General features: G+C 39.6%; 1 protein-coding gene across 1 annotated transcript in view; it reads right to left on the bottom strand.

Moving 5' to 3' along the window:
• cadpsa (Ca2+-dependent activator protein for secretion a) overlaps positions 1-16,316 on the bottom strand; it is a 158,598-nt gene extending 142,282 nt beyond the window's left edge. The window contains exon 1 of the mRNA XM_028406129.1: positions 15,669-16,316. Coding sequence (XP_028261930.1) covers positions 15,669-16,061 — 393 coding nt within the window. The 5' untranslated portion in view covers positions 16,062-16,316. The remainder of the gene's footprint in view (positions 1-15,668) is intronic.
• Between the last annotated feature and the right edge of the window lie 2,120 nt (positions 16,317-18,436).

Below are 18,436 nucleotides of genomic sequence, written 5' to 3'. Positions count from 1 at the left end.
ACGCACAGCTGAGATCACAGCCTGAAAGCAGTGGGTATTTTAGGAACAAAATCACTTTGTCAGATACCTTTGGTACCAAGATACCAAGGTCTCATTTCCCCATTGCACCTTAAGTATAAAATGATTGTTTTTAAAAGACAACTTTGGTGTGGATGCTCTCAGAAATCATTGGAAATTAAAGTGCTGCCTGGGAAACCTCTCACACGACTAAGTCAAGGGCCTCTTATAAGGTAACTCTTCATGTTTAAAATATGGCCTGTCTGCATCCTTTGGCGGGTGTTACAATATGATTTAATAGCCAGTGTCCACATCATCAGACAGCTATTTCTTTGTATAACAGTTTGTCACTAACTAACTAATCTTTTAATAATATTACAACAAGGAAGAAAAATAGCATATCAGCACTCATCTTTTATCACTGCCTTTAAGACATTTGATCTGCACCCACAGATCCCATGTTTCAGTCTTGTTAAACTGTTACAAGTCAGTATAGAGAAATTCCTTTTGACCTCTCTCACATTGGCCCAGTGTCCTTGAGGCCTGTGCTAAAAGAAAAAGAAAATATTTTCAGTGTAAAATAAAAGTATGGTAGGAAAAACTCTACATTGCCAAATGGTGAGATATTTGAGAGGCTGAACGGCCATCTGTGATGATTGAGAGAAGAAGTACCAGGGAGCTGATCAGCTGGCACTGATTAGAATGTTTTTTAGGATTGACTAAATTTCTACATTTGGTGTCTGTTTTGGTGAGTGATCACTGCCACAGAATTACAGTAGTTGGTGTTTATTCTTACCCATTGAAGGTTAGGTATGGGGAGGTTGATATTCACCAGGAGACCTGTTTTATTCTGATCAGATGGTGTTATCATTTCTGCATTTATATATACTGTATGTGCTGGACTCCAGCCACTACATAAATTTGAAATATGCTATCAACAAACTGAGAGGGAACCCTTTACGAAAGGTTTCTCCCACCTTCTGTATGCACATATACTGTATTATAATGCAGCCAAATCCCTAATAAAGTATTTCCTATTTATACATGGTTCTGTTTCTGCTGCTAGACAACAGAGCAAGCTGCAATAAAAAGGTGACTAAATTGCAGACAGACTTCATGTTAACTAGCACTTCCAGCAACTTCCAAGATGCATGATCATATTTGTTTTGTAAGCAGGACTTTGTCTGATAACAGACACTCAAGTTTATCACAGTAACTGCACAGTGACTGTGTTTTTAAATATACAAGCCAGAGTAGGACTGTGGGGGTAACAGCATGCTGATTACGGAACTAGACTGCAGCACAAGAAAACATACAGTTTGTATTGTATTTAATTATAAAGTTGCATATATAACAAAAAGTTAATTAACAACTCTTGAATCCCTCTACAGTTTGAAACTTTAAACAAAATGTATAGACAAAATATATACAAATATACAGTATATAAACTAGATATATAAACATTAAGACATGTGCTGCATTTGCACAAATGTACATATTTAATCTGCATGGTGGATTCTACAATATGAAAGAACAACATTAACTTGCTGTCAGCCAGCAAGTTATAAATTGGTTGGTTCATTCTTCCCCTTTTCACAGTAAATAACAATAAAAATCCACACATCACAACCCCAATAACACACACAAACAAGACTTTTACCCTCTCCTCCTCTCACACACACGCAATGACATAACATCAAATGGATGAGTAATCCCAGATTACACGCTGCTCAGCAGACCAACAATGGATTAAGAAAGTACTCATATGGGCATATGGGACCCAAGAGCTGCTATTTGCACACTAACAACAAATCTGTTACAGGAATACACATAAAAGTCCTAAATAAATACAAATTTAAATCTTAAATATTAATTATCCACTTGTTTAAAACTTCTCCTCAGAGAGATGACTGTGATTTCAAGTATGGATACTGTATTCAGACAGCTTCAAAACACACCTCCCACTCACTGCTGGCACTAGTTCAGCTGCTGCTAAATTATCCTGTCAAAAGTCAAATTCCAGCCAGCTCTTCTTCTCTTGTCAAAACATATTTGATGCTAAAGAAACATACTTCTCCCATTCACTAGCAATAAACACTTTTAAGGACCGTTTGCTATCCCATTAATGTCACAGACAGTGTGGAGAGCTTTTGATTTAGATAGATTTCATTAATCTCAACGTGGCAGACCAGGGATTAGTCCAAGATGTCATCCAGGCAGCTGGAAAATCTGATTGTGTGTCGGAGTTGTGCTTTCTAGACTCCTGGCTGGTCTGCTTCACCTTCAAGGTTTCAGTAATCCAAGGTTAACAGATGTATTAGATTTAATGCAGACTTTTTTGATTCCCCTGTTTCTTCTTGTCTCAAAGAAACATTACTATACATCTAACTGTGATAGAAAGAATCACAGCTGGGTTATAGTTAAAAAAGAATGTCATGTTTTGACAAAACATCTGAAGTAGCAGTGCAGTATCCTCTTGTAATGTCAGGAACTCATAGTTCAAAACAGTTCACGCACAATAGTGTATTGAATCCATTTTAAGACCAATGAGCTAGTGGTGAATTTCCAGGGGTCTAGGTCCTCTTCTTGGCAGGTAAACAAATAAAGAATAAACAATGAGATTATGCAGATCTGCAAATGCTCTGAATCTTAATAGCAAAGTGGACTAGGTCACATATTCCCCCTACCAGAACAGACAGCTGGAAAATGCTGCAAATGTTTCAGTAGTACACTGTTTGATGCTTCAGTTTGTCTACTAAACAACTGAACTGGCTAGTGAAGAAGACTGGCTCAGTGCCTCGCAGGAAGTTAGAGTCACTGTGAGCAGTAGGCCCTTCTGAAATAAGGTGTAAGTCGTCCTGAGCTACACACTGCTGGCTAACATGTATTGGATAAAGATTAAATGCATACATTCAATAAAACTCACTAGGGCAGGACTCAGTACCCTGCCCACAACAGAGACCTGAGTAAAAAAAAGTTTGTTTCAGCACAGAGGTACCATACTCCACGAGAAGTGTGTGTGCATACGGCCCTCCCACGCAGCACACATCACACAAAAGGTTGACAGTCATGGTTACCTGGCCTAACGAGCTGATAATGCTCAGGGAAGATGGCGTATAGCATGACAATAAATAGAAGATTAGTGTAGCTGACTGTATAGCAGACCTCTGGTCTGTATGAATTTAATTCTGTGAATGTGTGGATGACTGTCTGGAATAATAAATCCCGTCTCCCGGTGTTTAATGTGCGCGTCCAGCCACTGTAGCGTCGTGATCAATACTGGGATTAATTTTTATCGCCACCTTTTGGACAGACACTCTCCTCTGTGCGCCGTGTTTCTCCTTCCAGGAGCTCTTTGCCAGCTGCTCATTTAAACTGTCCATCGTCGTTGTACTTCCTCCTTCTGTCTGTTTGTTCTGCACCTGAAGAAGCTCTTGCGCTTCTTCACATTCATCACGCCCACTAAATTCCGACCAATCACACAATTGTTCTCGCACAGCACTGAGAGAAAAAGTTCTGCCCGGGCCACAGGCGCTCCGAGAGAAAAATGACATCATTTTGTGGGTCGTAACGTCGGCAGCGAGGAGCGAGTTCTCTGTTCTCGTGGAGTATGGATCCAGCTTTAGTGGCTCAGGTGCTAACAGAACCCAGCCCAAGATGGCGGAGGATCTATTTGGTCCACCAGCTGCAAGGTCCAACCTAGGGGTCAGGTGCAAAGCCTGCTGGCAGGAAGGGGGAACACAATGACAGTCCAACATACATAATCACTGTACATATTCCGTAATGTGAGTGTAATTTGTATTAACATATATGTATTAATACATTAATATATTACAGCAATAGTTCTTAGGCACAAACTAATTAACTTGTACGCAGTGTTAACTTCCTTTTTGCATTTGTGTGTCACCTCACCAATCTGGACCATGCAACACATAGCTGCATCACAGGGGAGGATGGGAAACAGCTGTTTGGAAATGTTGGAAGTGTTGGAAACAACACAAAACTGGTGCTCCTGATGCATCTAAAACTCACAGGGACTCTCAACCAGATGACAAAGAATAATTCTGTCAGTAGCAAAACAAAAGTCACTCAGCTCTGGAACCACTGCTTGCTTTCATGCACACTTTCTGCCTTGATTAATTAGCATACATCTGTGCTGACACAGTGTGATGTACCACTATGTATAGTACCTCAATACCTAATGAACAACTGTCAAAGCAGAACTGAATACAACTAATATGGACAATATTTCTGTTAAATGGGAACGGTAAATGTTTTTCTATCCAACTAATATAAGTGTTGTTCTTGTGGAAACCTGTAATTATCAAGACAGATAGAGGCTAGTTGAAATAATCATAACACCAATCACAGTAAAACAGAATTTACATGTATCCAATGACAATATGAAAGATACTACAGCTAATTATTTATTCTCCTTTATTACTAGATTAAGGTGGTCAAGGTTGATGGTTCCTGTCCAAATCATGTGACTCTAATGCAGTGCTGAGCAGTAGCATCCCAAAAGTTGCCAAGTTACTAACTAACTACTGATACATGTGTCAGCAGTGTGGTGGCAGCATTACAGTTTTCTGAATCAAACAGCCTTTATGAAGCTCTGTTGTAGGCTCAGAAGAAACCTGTGGTTAAGTCTTTGATTTTACTGCAATGCATTACATCAGAGTGTCCTTTGCGTAGCCAACTGAAGCACATCTATTAGACAGTGATGTCACAGACTGATGCCTGCAACAGTGGAGTAAGGGGATACAAAAGCATGGTTTCACTTTATGGAACATTGACAGAGGAATCTGTGTGGCAGTGAGGAGAAGCAGGAATTGAACCAGAGGATGTTGCCATGGTGACAACAGGGGGTGGGGAGCATGTGTTTAGGTGCTCACTGTGATGCAAACTCAAGATGATGCTGGTAGAGGTTAGTCAAAAGTCATGTGTATATGTATTAATGTATAATCAAATTTCCACCATTATGCAGATGACACCATGCTATTACTGGTGTCACTATCTCCCCACTAAAATCCACATAGACAAGGCCCTTAGAGGCCAAGCACCATCATATCTAAAGGATCTTGTAACGTGTTAATTTCCTAATATTTGGCACATGATTTACTCATGGTTCCTAGAATCTCCAAAAGTAGAATAGGACACCAGCTATTTAGTTTTCAGGCACCTCTCTTAGGGAACCAGCTTTAAGTTTACATTCTGGAGTCAGTCACCCTCTCTACTTTTAAGTTACACTTAATACTTTCCTGTTAAGTAAGTAAGTAATAATCTTTGATATAGTTAGTTATAGCTATGGTCATCGTTTTAGTTCCTGATACAGCCCTGCTTTTATGGACAGGTCCTGCAAACAGCCTGCAGACTACGATGATTATCATTTCTGAGCCTCGATATAGTAGATCTCACCTGACCTAATTGCTCTGCACTCGCTGCTTTCTATAAGTGAACGTGTCAAAGGCTTGTCGTGCACTGAAGTATGTGATTGCACGTTCGCATGTGCCGTAGCAGTGTGGGTGTCTGTTTGTACATGAACACAACAGGATAACTGACAGGGCTTTCATCGTCATTAGCAGCCTACATGCTGTCCTCATGAATTATGTAGACACTATTGAACTGTTTCAACACACACACACACACACACACACACACACACACACACACACACAAACTTTTGATGGCATCATTTAAAAAGGTTTTCCTGTCTTCAAATGCCTGGTTTGCCCTGTCTATAACACAGACATTGGCAGCAGTGAAGCAGAGTAGCTAATTTTAATAGAGGTCTATATATAGCTCAGGGCTCATGTAATTTTTCTTTAGGGTTTAATAACTTTCTTCTCGTCTGTGTTTTTTGACACACTTTGAAAGAGGGATGACCATTTTCAAGAGTATACTAAAGTACAAAAGCTAAGTTAATTACTATAGAATAGAAATAATTTATTCATCACAGGCTGGGAAATTTTGCAAACGCATTGGATATCTATGGGACTAACTCTCTCCCAACTGAGCTATTTCGGCACGCTAATTAGTGTCTTCTACACAGTTTAGTTCATCATTTTGCTACTCAGAGGGAACTTTGACACCTAGCACTATTGGTTTTAGGAACTTCAAATGTTTAAATAGTCCCACGCTGACCGCATCCCATATGTGAAGTTAAAGGTAGCACTTTCACATCAGTGCCAGATCAGGGGCAGGAAGGGATGCGGTGAAAAGACATGTGATAAGTCTTTCTTAGGCAGCAAAGCATAACGGGTGGGAGTCGTTACTATGGAAACATTTTCTGTGACCTACAGTTGTTTTTTATTTTCTTTCATTTCAAGGACTGTTCATGAACTTGAGGCTGGATTGGATAAACTTTGCTGACCAGCATAAACTGTATAAAAAAGTGCACAAACTGTCCTTTAGATAACATAAGTTTATCTGTGCAGACAAGCTTGAAGACAGAGCTGACAGAGCTCCCGTTTAGTAATTAGATTTTTGGTAATAATTTGGGGATCATTTTAAAGAATGATATTGTTTGTGATGGGAATCAAGGAGGAGTTGTACAGAATACTTTCAAAAATTGATAAATACATAAAAGTGGCTAAGCAAAAATCTACACAACATAAATAAATTGATAGGTTTTATTTTACTCATTTTACCTTCTAAATGTCATAGAATAGGGCATCATGACCAACAACTTATGCTGAAAAAGTCAGTAAGACACTGGAACATACAAAAATATACATGCTATTTGGGAATGTAAGAGGGTCTATTCTTTTTGAGAAAAAATGCTCGACTGTTTAGGGATAATGATTTTACAATACATGATCACCAAGATTATGTTTATCTGTTCTGTCCGCAGTATCAAAATCTGATTTTTGTGGCGATAAAAGTAAGGCTGATAACAGTCGGCAGAATTATTCTGAGAGTGTGGGAAGATAAATCCTACCCAGACTATAGTAAAAACTGGACAGAAACTATATTAAAAGATGTCAATGATATCAATTGATGATGACACACTTTGAAGTTTGTAGCCACAGTCTTGCTCTCTCTTTTTGTTTTTATTTATTTATGTTCTTCCTCCCTGCCCACATTATATATAATTTATGCAGTTGTTATTTGTGCATTTGTTTCAGGCTAGGATGGAAGTGGTACTAATGCTGTCTGTGTGTATCAAAATCAATAATCAGTTCCGATGACAAGAATCCAATATTAGATTTTCTTCCATGCATTTTATGTTACTTGTAAACAGTTGTGTAAATACTTATGATTCAAGTTTGCTGTGGGAGTAGCACTTAATCTAGCCTGGAGCCTGCAGTAGATGATGTGATAGATATCTGATGTAACACCTGAAGACATTTCACACAACTCTCTTTTTCTCATTTTTTCCAAGTATTCAAAGAGGGGAAATACACTTTGAGGCAGTGTTAATTTTGGCAGCAATTTCTGATTTCGTTTTTATTTTAGTCTTGTGACTAAAATGTCATTTGATTTTAGTCACATTTTAGTCATCAACATTTTTTAACTTTTAGTCTAGTTTTAGTCGACTAAATATCATAGAATTTTAGTCGACTAAAATTCTATGATATATATTTTTTCATGAAATAATTAAGGTTTGAAGTGCAATAAAAACAGGCACAGCTTTAACATGTGTTATTTGAAACAAACATCTCTTTATTTAATTGCTATTACCTTTTCACGAAAGAACCAATGAACAGTGAGCTGTTCAAGAAAGTCATGACCTTCTTCATGAATACTCCATAACTACAGAGAAACACTTCAGTGACAACTTAGAAACAGGTCGCATGCTGTAAAACCATCAGCAGCGGTGTCTTCATTTATAGATTTTGTCACGTGTATCTTTGAACGGAAGTTAGGATGACTCGTCTGCAAATGTCGCTTCACGTTTATTGTGTTTTTACCGCTGATAGTCGCTCCACACGGTTTGCAAACCGTCTTGTTTGTCTTGACATCAAACGTGTCCGTGTGTCTGTTCTTCTCCTGTGTTGTGTTACCATGCATTCTTCCAGCATCGCGGGGTAATGTCCTTACGCAGAGAGATCACTTCTGATTGGCTCTCTGCCGCTGTCTCCTGATTCGTCCCTCCCTTACACAAACAAAATTTGATCTGATTGGATCTCGTCTCCATCAATAATTTTGTCTCGTTTTTATTCGTTGACAAAAGTGTCAATACATTTCGTCTTCGTTTTTGGCACCGTGCATTTTTATTTAGTTATCGTCTCATTTTTATCAGCAAAAAAAGGTTGTTAACGAAAACTATGACAAAAATGATTCGTCAACAAAATTAACACTGCTTTGAGGTGCACAGCTGTTCTGCTATAGGGCTTGGAGTGACAAAGACAAAATTGTATGCATGTAAAGAGAGGTATGGTGCTGCTGAGGAGGGAGGAGTGGATTCATCACAGCACCTATTATGGTGCAGAAAACAAGCAGACAGATGGTCTGATTGTGTTTCTGTGTTGAGTATGTCACCTGGGCATACTAATCTCCCCCCAGGCTGATTAGCAAAAAAAGCAATGTAAATTCAAACAAGAGAAAAAGAAAGCATTAAGCTTTATCGTCACATAAGAAAAGATATTAGCCATCTGCCAGGAATAAAGGCTTTACTGCAGCTCAAAAAGAAGCTCCAGTAAAGCTTCTTGGATGGTACATTTATAACTTTTGCTACATCTTCAAAATATGTAAGAGCCCACAGTATCTGGTGCCTGACATTCAACATCATTTGTATTAGCATTAAGACAGGATGTATGGGACTTTAATATAATATAGGTGACATGAATATTGTGAGTTTTCTTTAAACCTCCTGCTGATGACCAGCCAGGTAAAAGAAGAGGCAGATAGGACAGAGAAAGTGGAGGAGGCAAAGCCATGCTGAACTTTCTACCATGAGACCAGGCTTCTCTGGGGCTGGGTAGCAAAGTTTGCACAGACCATGTGGCTTAGGTGGTAGCATGGTGGTCTATGAGGCTGGTGGTTTGATCACCTACCCTTAACCCTAAGTTGCCCCCCACAAAGGTTAGTAAAGGTTAGTTAGAAGTTAACATTATAAACTAGATAGCTATAGGCTGCTTGAGTAATAACACTTAGTACCACAACATGGTGTAGTCAGTCAACACAGTGTCCTCAATACAACAAGAGAGGAAGACACAGTTTAAGTTGGAAATGATTGAATAATAATCTGTATAATAAACTGCTGGGTAAGCCTCATGATTTGCTGGCTTTTTTCTCCATGGTGCCTGATGTCAGCAGGCCAGGAGGGAGAGCAGTGTGTGAGGAAAAGAAAAAAACAGTTTTTGCTAAACAGTCTATGCACCGGCTACACAATGATTCTGCTACATGTACTCTATGTAGCCTACAATCCTATGACACTTCTATCGATGATTTTTTTCTCAGGGTGAAATTAATGGATTTTTCACAGCCAGAGAGGTGAGGAGGCATATTGAGACTCTGGTCACTTACTCAGCTGAAAGCTAAAAAAAACAAACCTTTAAAGATCAAACCACTCCAGCAGACTGTGCGGTTGGACTTTGCATGTTAGTTTTCACTAAGATGACCAATCAGAAAGACTTACCTAACTGTTCCTTACTCTGCTCATACAATGATTTAATGACCACTAGGGTCAATAAACACATAAATATGTCATGCATAGCACCCCCATTTTAGACAAACTCGACTTGCACCTTTAAATACCAAAAAAAGAAAGGTTTGAACATTAAAGAAACCTTTCAAACAGCCGTGCATTATTTCTTTTCTCCCCACAGCATCCCAGGCCCGGTGCAGTGCCACCCACTTCCCAGCTGACTGGCAAATGTGTTTGAGAAGGCGTATGAGCTCCAAAGTGTGATCTAAACACAGAATGTCAAATTAAGACTTTCATTCTCCATCTACTACATGTCCTCTCATAACACCGTGTTCCAACTAACATGTGCATGTCTTTTAAAAAAGGTTGAAGGTTCTACGTTCTTGCAGCGGGTGTGAAAAAAAATGTCTGAAATTACTTTCCTATTAGGTTAGTGATGAATGAACCAACCTCAGTGTGGGAGCTCAGTGAGTAATTCTGGTGGAAACAAATCACAGTGGATGGGAATGGGACATTGTGTTTAGGTCACACAGTGGAAAAGGTTGAGTGTTGGAGGGGATGATGATAACAAAAGAAACAGCTTTTATGATTGGGAACTCAAATATCATTGCTGAAATGGGAATAGTAATGATGAAGTATGCAGGCAGCAGCGTGGCAGCTACAGCCTTGAACGCCCCTTTAACTTTCTGAATGCATGCTATGCTGATGTGAACATATGCACTATTATGATCACATCATTGGCTGTGTGATGGATGTGGTTTTAGTGAAGAGGAGTCACAAAATGAGAGGAAATCAAGATGGCATGCTTCCATCCCCTCTCATCTTCTTCTCTGGTTGTTCTATACTAAAAAAATCCAATATGTCCTCACAAATGAATGACACATTCATGCTTTGTCCCAAGAGCAGCAGATGGTCACATTTACACTGGATGGTCAGGGTACCTAATCTGGCCATGGGGCCGATGTACAGACAGAAGCAACTTCACTTTAGATATTAAAGTGATTTCCCTTTAAATCAGTGCTTAGGAAAAAAAAACATTCTGCTACCATATCAACTCATAACAGTGTGCCACATACTCCACAGCCTGAGCAGGTCCACAGCAGCACTTACACTACTGTACAAAAGTTTGGGGTCACTTGGAAATGCATTTATTTAAAAAAAATGTTTTGTTTGCCTTGACCTTGTGAATCTCTTGGTAATTATGCTTCGTCATGTTTTGAGCTTTGAACTATAGAGTCTATGCTAAGAACCTCGTTTTGCTCCTCTGAGTTTTTGCCACGCTACGTATTTTCCTTTGTTTGTATTTTTGCCCTCGTGGCCTTGAATAAAGGACTGCCTTTTGACTTTACACCGCTCTGTGCCTCTGCATCTGTGTCCTCATCGACCACAACTCCTGACAGGAATATATACAAAGGTATACAGAGGCACTTTTACAGCAAATAATCATTTCTATGTTCTAATGGTACATTGTGTTAGCTAATCTTGTTAAAAAGGCTAATTGATGATTAGAAAACTCCTGTGTAATTATGTTAGCACAGCTGAACTGTTATGCTGACTGCAGCTGGCGTGGTGACCCAAAACTTAATGAACGGTAATGATAATTTGATCTGCTTCACAGCGTACGTCAGGCATACATCTCCATAGCTGCTCAAAGATAAAGTTAGCCAGGTGGGACTTTATGCAGCTTGTTTATGGCACCATTCCCCTCATGAATATAGTCCAAGCTGCATATATAGCTCCAACTCCAACAAGTATTTACAACAATGGCATTGAGCGTACCAAATGTAGGAGAAGCCGAAGAGCAAGTTTTCCATGATGCTCAATTGCATTGGTATTAATCACTCAGTAAGTTCAGGTATCAAAACTACTTTTCCAAGTAGGCAATATAAGCCAAACTGCATTGTTTTAACAGTGTAAATATACAGTAGCTGTCAATTCCAATATAGGTGAGTGTTGCTGTTTTTGTGCAATTAGGTTGAATTTAAAACTCCATTCCAAACTCTAGAAGTATTACCCTACGTAATATGTTCCAGCTGCACCGTGCCAGCTGCAGTTGATCACTGCGAGACCACTCAAAGTGCCACAAGAATCTTTGAAGTGAGTTTCAGAGGTGTCCCACTCTCTGACACTCCATCACAGCCGCATCAATCTGCACCAACCAGATAGAGCAGGCAGTAAGTCAGACGCAAAAAGAGAGAATCCGGTCAATTTAAAAGACTGAAAGTTTGAAAGTGTGAAAAATAATAATGCTTTTCTTGCTTCCAGCAGGTTTTTTTTTAGCATATTTTAAACGTATGCAGTGTCCAGCACATTCAATGTCTATAGGTACATTTTTAAACTTCCAGTGGAACCTGAAGTCACACTGTGAACGAATAAATCCATATATCTATACTTCTAAATTATTCAGTATGCTAGAAAAAGAATTAGTGGGCTATGTCCCAATACATATAATATCAAATAGAGTAAGCCAAAAGTACCAGGATGTTTTAGCACATCTGGTCCCCTATGCAAAACACCATATGTTTGACTGTTCTTACCCACAATCCTCAGCAGAAAAGATATTTCACATGACCTGAGCTGCCAAAAACCTGTCAGTCGTTACAAAATGACAACAGCAGCAGCTTGGAAAAAGTCAGAAATAAAGCTCCAATTCATATTCACGATAGCTGTATTCAAAGCCACCTATAGTACAAGGACACTATGCATTAAAAAAGCCAAGCACAAAATATTCTCAGATGTATACTCACTCAGAATAATGTAAATAATGTGGTGGACCACCTTTACCCTTACTCTAGCCCACAATGCACCATGCAAGAATTTTTTATTGTTTATTGTTTCTTTTATTGTTTTGTTATTAGGACATCAGCAGGTTCATTTTTTTCCTGATAAATGTACAAACAGCACTCCATGTTCAAAGAAAAATACATAATTGTTGATATTTAACAGATTTATTAAATAGGAAAGTGAAATATCACATGGTCCTAAGTATTCAGACCCTTTGCTCAGTATTTAGTAGAAGCACCCTTTTGCTCTAATACAGCCATGAGTCTTTTTGGGAAAGATGCAACAAGTTTCAAACTTTGGCCCAGTCTGAGGTCCTGAGCACTCTGGAGAAGGTTCATCCAAGATATCCCTGTACTTGGCCGCATTCATCTTTCCCTCGATTGCAACCAGTCGTCCTGTCTTATGGTATTATTCCAGCCTCAGACCTTTCATATGGTATATTCACAGGCTATTCTTTAAGGTCATGACTTCATACTGTTCTTGTCTTCAGCTGTTTCTTTTTCATATCTTCTTAATACTCAGATTTTCTACTTTTTAAAATAAGAGCTTCATCTTTTTAAATTTTTAATCGTGTTTCAGCAAATTAAATTCAGATTGCAGATTCTCCAGCAATTCAGAGCAATCCTTCACATCAGCATTCAAAGCAATGCTTCAGCTGCAGCAATAAAACTTGCATTTTCTTCAGGAAATGCTTTTTGAGTTAGTTTGATTGCCGTTGCAAACTCTTGTTTTTCACTCTCTTTCTTCTTCTTTTTTATTCTTCCGTAAGTTTTTTGGCGCAGTGTATCTTCAGCATACATTGACTGATTTCAGCCATTCAGCTATCAAAATGTTCATCTCACAGAGGACATTCCGGGTCAACTTTTTTTTTTTTTTTTAAATATAGTTTTTCAAATATTAAGCAATTTCAGTGTCATCTGCCAAATTTATCTCCTACAAATTTCAAGTTACAGACTCCATTTTAGTCTTGAAACGCTCATTAGATGCTACTCTATCAAACCTGTATTCAGAATTTCTAATTCCGAATCGTTTCTGCACCCTAACCCTAACTTGTTTAGTTTTTTGCTCACTAGCATAAAAATCTACACTGGAATCTGAATCCTGCATGACAAAAACACAAGGCGTCACTTTAATTTACTATTAAGTAAGTAAGTAAAAATAATGCCTCAGCCACCTAACTTTTGTTTTGTGGAAAATAACTCATTTTTTGAGTTTTCTTCATAAGAAATTACTGTGACATCAAGTAATCAAACTGGCATTTAAAGGGTTAAATTCCTCAAAATGATTTAATGTTTGGTAGTTTTGAGCAGGGCTGAAGTTGTTTAACATATTTATGCAGAAAAATGTAAGAAAAAATATTAATCTGTTAATTTTTTATAGCAGTTTTTTGTAAGTGGACATTTTTGTCCACGAATGATACAAAATGGTAGTAAATTTGTTTCACCATGTTCTGGTCATGTATTTGAAAAATTTAAATTGGAATTCTAAAATGTGTCTAGAGAGAGTCTTTGTTACAAAAAATTGTGCCATATGCACCAACACAGATAAAATGGTGGCCAGGTAAAGAGGCAAAAATTACCCAAATGGACAAAAAAGTCCCCAATGACGCCCGAGGGTTAAACAAACAATGCATCCAGAAAACATGATGCCATTTCCATTTTGTTTATATGTGCTCATTTAAAAGGTTGTTTTAGCAGCAGCTCTGACATGTAATGACATGTAACATCTGTGCAGTATTACCAAGTTAGACAGACTGAAGTAATACAAAAAGTTGAATTTCTATGATCATTGATACATAACTGAAACTGTATTTTTACATCTTATAAACCAGTTTTTTCACTCTCCCTGCAGCTCTGACAAATACTTACTGATTTTCTGGTTGCAAGTCAATCATTGTCTATGAGAGTTCCAGTAAAGAGAACAGCAGTTTTTTTCCACAGAATCTTATCAGTTCAAATAGTGTTTATGACATTTCATATGTCAATTTTGTCACTGAATTTATGCTACGCATGGTGCATTCAAGTGGTATCTGAAAGATCAAGTAGGGAAAACAGTGCTTTTTTTACAGTTTTTCTCTATGACAGACTGTAATTGGGTGATTTTTGAGCATGTATTTCAATCCTGTTAACCTCTCTCTCTCTCTCTCTCGAAAGCTGATCAATGAGTTGTTTGGAAAAATGCAGAGGACTAGTTTTGAGTTTTCTATTTTCTTATTGTGAAAAACTTCTTTTTTATATATAATGTTTACTTTGTCCAACAATGTAAGAACTGAAACCACTAACTGGCACTGACTCCATCCCCAGAGGCTATCACAATGCGTTTGGGAGACCGATATCACACTTATTAATAATGGGTCTTTTGAAGTTATTGTAGTCTGCTAATCATCATTGGTAATGGAAATGAGATGTATATTTGCATTTTGTGCATTATTCATTACCTTGTTTGCTGATTGTTAGTGTAGTGCCCCTGACTGGCTCATCATCTTTTAGGGTTTTTGATAAAGATTTCTGTTATTTTGTGAGGTTTTTTGCTTTCAGTGTTGCGTGGTCTTGTAATAGGCACACAAAAGGGAAAACCAGTTTTGCAATTAAATTTTAAACCCAGTTAAAATTAAGGCAGTGCCACAAAAATAGGATCAGCCACACTGCTGAGTGGACTCAGCTTTTGTGCACATCCAGCATGCAGATTGTTTTTTTCTCACTAAATGCAACAGTACCCCATTCCACACCTCCTCCCAGTGTGTTTCCCCTGCAGCAACATGCTGTCCTTAAAGGTGTGCAGTACCGAAACAGAAAACTAGGGGTCTGCAAACCCCCGATTCCCAGACCCCATGGCAACATAGCTTGGTTTCAAGAAAAGTAATACACCCGCAGACATAGCATATCAAAGCTCTGTCAGACAGTCACATTCAGAGGTGCAGAGAGAGGGGCTCAGTCTCATGTTCCATATTGTCCTAATGAGAGACAAGGAAAGAACAACGATGCTGCTATATTCGGAGACAATTCACATCTGCAGGGCATACTACAATGGATGGAAAAAAGCCTGAATCTGTCTGTCTCTCAGTGCCAGCTGATTCAGATTGTGCATGATGAGGTGAAGAAGAGAAAACTATTACAACACAGCTTTGTGGATCACTGTGCTGCATCTCTTATTTTTGCTTTGTATACCAATTAGTGTGCAGCATGGAGCGGCTGTTGAAGCAACAGTTGGTGGCATGAATCAAAAAGATGAGTGCTATAAGCGGAGCATATGTTTCAGTCAGAGCTCAGCTCTGAGTTTTTCACTCTGATCTTACCTTCTGCTGCCTCCTGGCCATGTCTGTAGGTTGTTTCGCGTTGAATGGATACGCGATGCAGCGCATCACAAACACATACAACTGGAGTCTCTTTTTTCTCTCCTCCTCTTCTCTCTGCATCTTCTCTAAGTCCTCCTTCTCCTTGTCGCTGCCCACCGAGGGACTGGGGCTGGAGGGTCGGCCGCCACCACCGCGGCCGCTGCCGCCGCCACTACCACCGCTGCCGCCACCGCTCCCGCGGCCCCTGGGCTGGAGCCCTCCGCGGCCGTGGCCGTCGGCGGCTCGGCCCGGTGACAGTCGAGCTCCTCCGACGTTCTTCGGGGCCGACACCTCTTTGCGCTCCACCTCCTGTATCTCATCCCCTTCCTCCTCGCTGGAAGACGGATCCAACATGCTGCCGCTGGGGTTTGGATGGAGGCTTTAGCCTACCTGCTCTAATAGGTAACACTACAAAAGTAGAAAACGAAAGATGCTGATCAGCTTCAGTGGGAGAGATCCGAGAGGAGCCGCTGTGGAGACACAAAACCTGTTTGATGAGCGCCTCAGACTGTTGCTTCTCAAGAAAAAAAAACAGCCGTCACACGAGTCAATCCACGCAAGAAAAAAATGAAAAGTGTTGTAGAGACTAGTTGCCTGCGTGATATTCAAGCCTTTCAACTCTGCCAGTCAATAGCACACAGGAGGGATTTATTATGAGAGCTGATATAAAGGGGGAGGGGTCGCAAAGAGAGAGGGGGGGCGGAGTGGTGGGGGGGCAGGCTTATTGTTGATGCTCGGTGCCTGGAGGAGGAAGAGGCAGGGCTCGGAGCTGACCGCGGTGCTGAAACCCGACACCAGGCTGCTCTGGGATCAGTTTGAGCAGGCTGTGAACTCAAGTGATGAACGGACACCTGATGATCCAGCTGAGTCAAAAGAGGACAGATTTAGACAGCAGCAGACCGGAATCAGAGCGGGTGGCTTTCACAATAAAAGCTTCACTACTGCTTTCGAGTAAATGGCCACAATATACGATTCATGTCGAAATTATTTGTACAACAAGGGATGTTGAAAGCTGCATAATTACATTAAATAGAGACAAATATTAGTCAATCCAGTCTGCATGTAGAAAATACTGTATGGAGACTGTACATGATTCTACGGAAGTGCTGAACTGCCACGATATAATTTTATTTTATCACCATCACGCTATAACGTGATATTATTATAGCGTGAAACTTAACAATTAGGCCCAGGGTTAACGTATGCGCCGCATTGGACGATTTTTCTTCTTCCTTGCTCAATGTCACAAGGGTCTAGAAACTTTAAAAAATCACGTTGTGTCGCCCGGCTTTGATGCGGCGCAGGTGGTGCAGTTTGTAGCCATTGAGGCTTCTGTGTCCCTCTGATTTTAAAAAAAAAATCCATTCTGAGTGTCCACATACCTGTGGCAATATCATCCACTGTGGGCATTAAGGACAGAATCTCACCATGTCTCAATCCAAGCATGAAATACATCCTAATTCATTCCTGTAAATGACTCATGTTCTGATAGCAGCGAGCAGCACAACGGTTGCTTATAAACAGTCAATTTTGTATTACAACAATAACATTTATCACGTTATAACATGAAAAGGGTAATTTTGAAATGCAAGAGAAATCGACTGATTCAGCGCATATGTTAACCCATGGGCCACATTTTATGTGGCATGTTGACTCAAGTTAAAACCGTTTGGTATGTGTATAAATGGAACAATTGGTGGCTTTTCAAGACTCAATATATGGCTTCAGTTATTATATTATATTATAAGGTCACAAAACTGAACAATTCTATACTAACGGATCAGTTGGGAATGGGTAAATAACAAAAGCTGATGTGAAGCTTCCTGGGATGGATGGAAGCTGCATTGTATGTGGTAGATGATGTCTGAGGTCACCACCTCTGTTAAGGGAAGGTTTTTCCAGCCTAACATAGATGGCTTCCTTGACTCCTCTTTTAAACCATCTGTCCTCTGTCTAGGATGTGAACATTGTTGTCCTCAAAGAAGAATGTCTTCAAGAAATGTCTACATGTCCAGATGCCTTGCTTCAACATTCTGAATAAAAACCTGGATGACTGAGAATCTCCATCAACCAATTTAATTCTGTTTCCATTTGTGGATTTATCTCTCTCGCCCCTCTCTTTTTTGTTCCTCCTGTAAACAAACGTGGTGTAGCACCTTGACCAAAAGATTATTCATTAAGTCAGGCTAATATTTGATCCTGTGATCAGTTACAGCAGAATGTCTACTGTAATAATCTATACTTACTTTACCACTTGTCATGAGCCAGGGTTTTGGCTCCCTGTTTTGTTGTTATATTGTTTATTTTGTTATTTAGTTTCCTGTGTTTTTCTTTTTCTGCTCCTCCTCAGTCCTTCCCTCTCTCCTTCTGTTCCTCCCTCCTCTTTCTCTGCTCCTCCTTAGTCCTTCCCTCTCTCCTTCTGATTACCTGCTCCTCCCTAATTGTGTTCACCTGTGTCGTCTCTCCTCTTTTTAAGCCCTGTGCTTTCCTTTGTCAGTTCTTCCCCGTGTGAACCTCTTGTGATTACCTACCATCCACCGTTTCGTCGTCCTCCCTTCTTCCTCAGGTTTGGTTTTGTTTATTCTTTTATGTTTATTTGTACTTTTGCATTTTGACTGGCACTGTTTCCAGTAACCCTCCTTTAGTTCACCTGCTCCTCTGGACTGGTTTTTGTGTTAGCTTTAAATAAAGCTCCCTTTTTGTTGCACTTTGTCTGTGCCTGGGTCCTG

The sequence above is a fragment of the Parambassis ranga genome, chromosome 5 (assembly GCF_900634625.1).
Source record: "Parambassis ranga chromosome 5, fParRan2.1, whole genome shotgun sequence".
NCBI lineage: Eukaryota > Metazoa > Chordata > Actinopteri > Ambassidae > Parambassis > Parambassis ranga.
The sequence above is the reverse complement of the archived record's forward strand: the minus strand, read 5'-3'. Positions and strand labels throughout refer to the sequence as shown.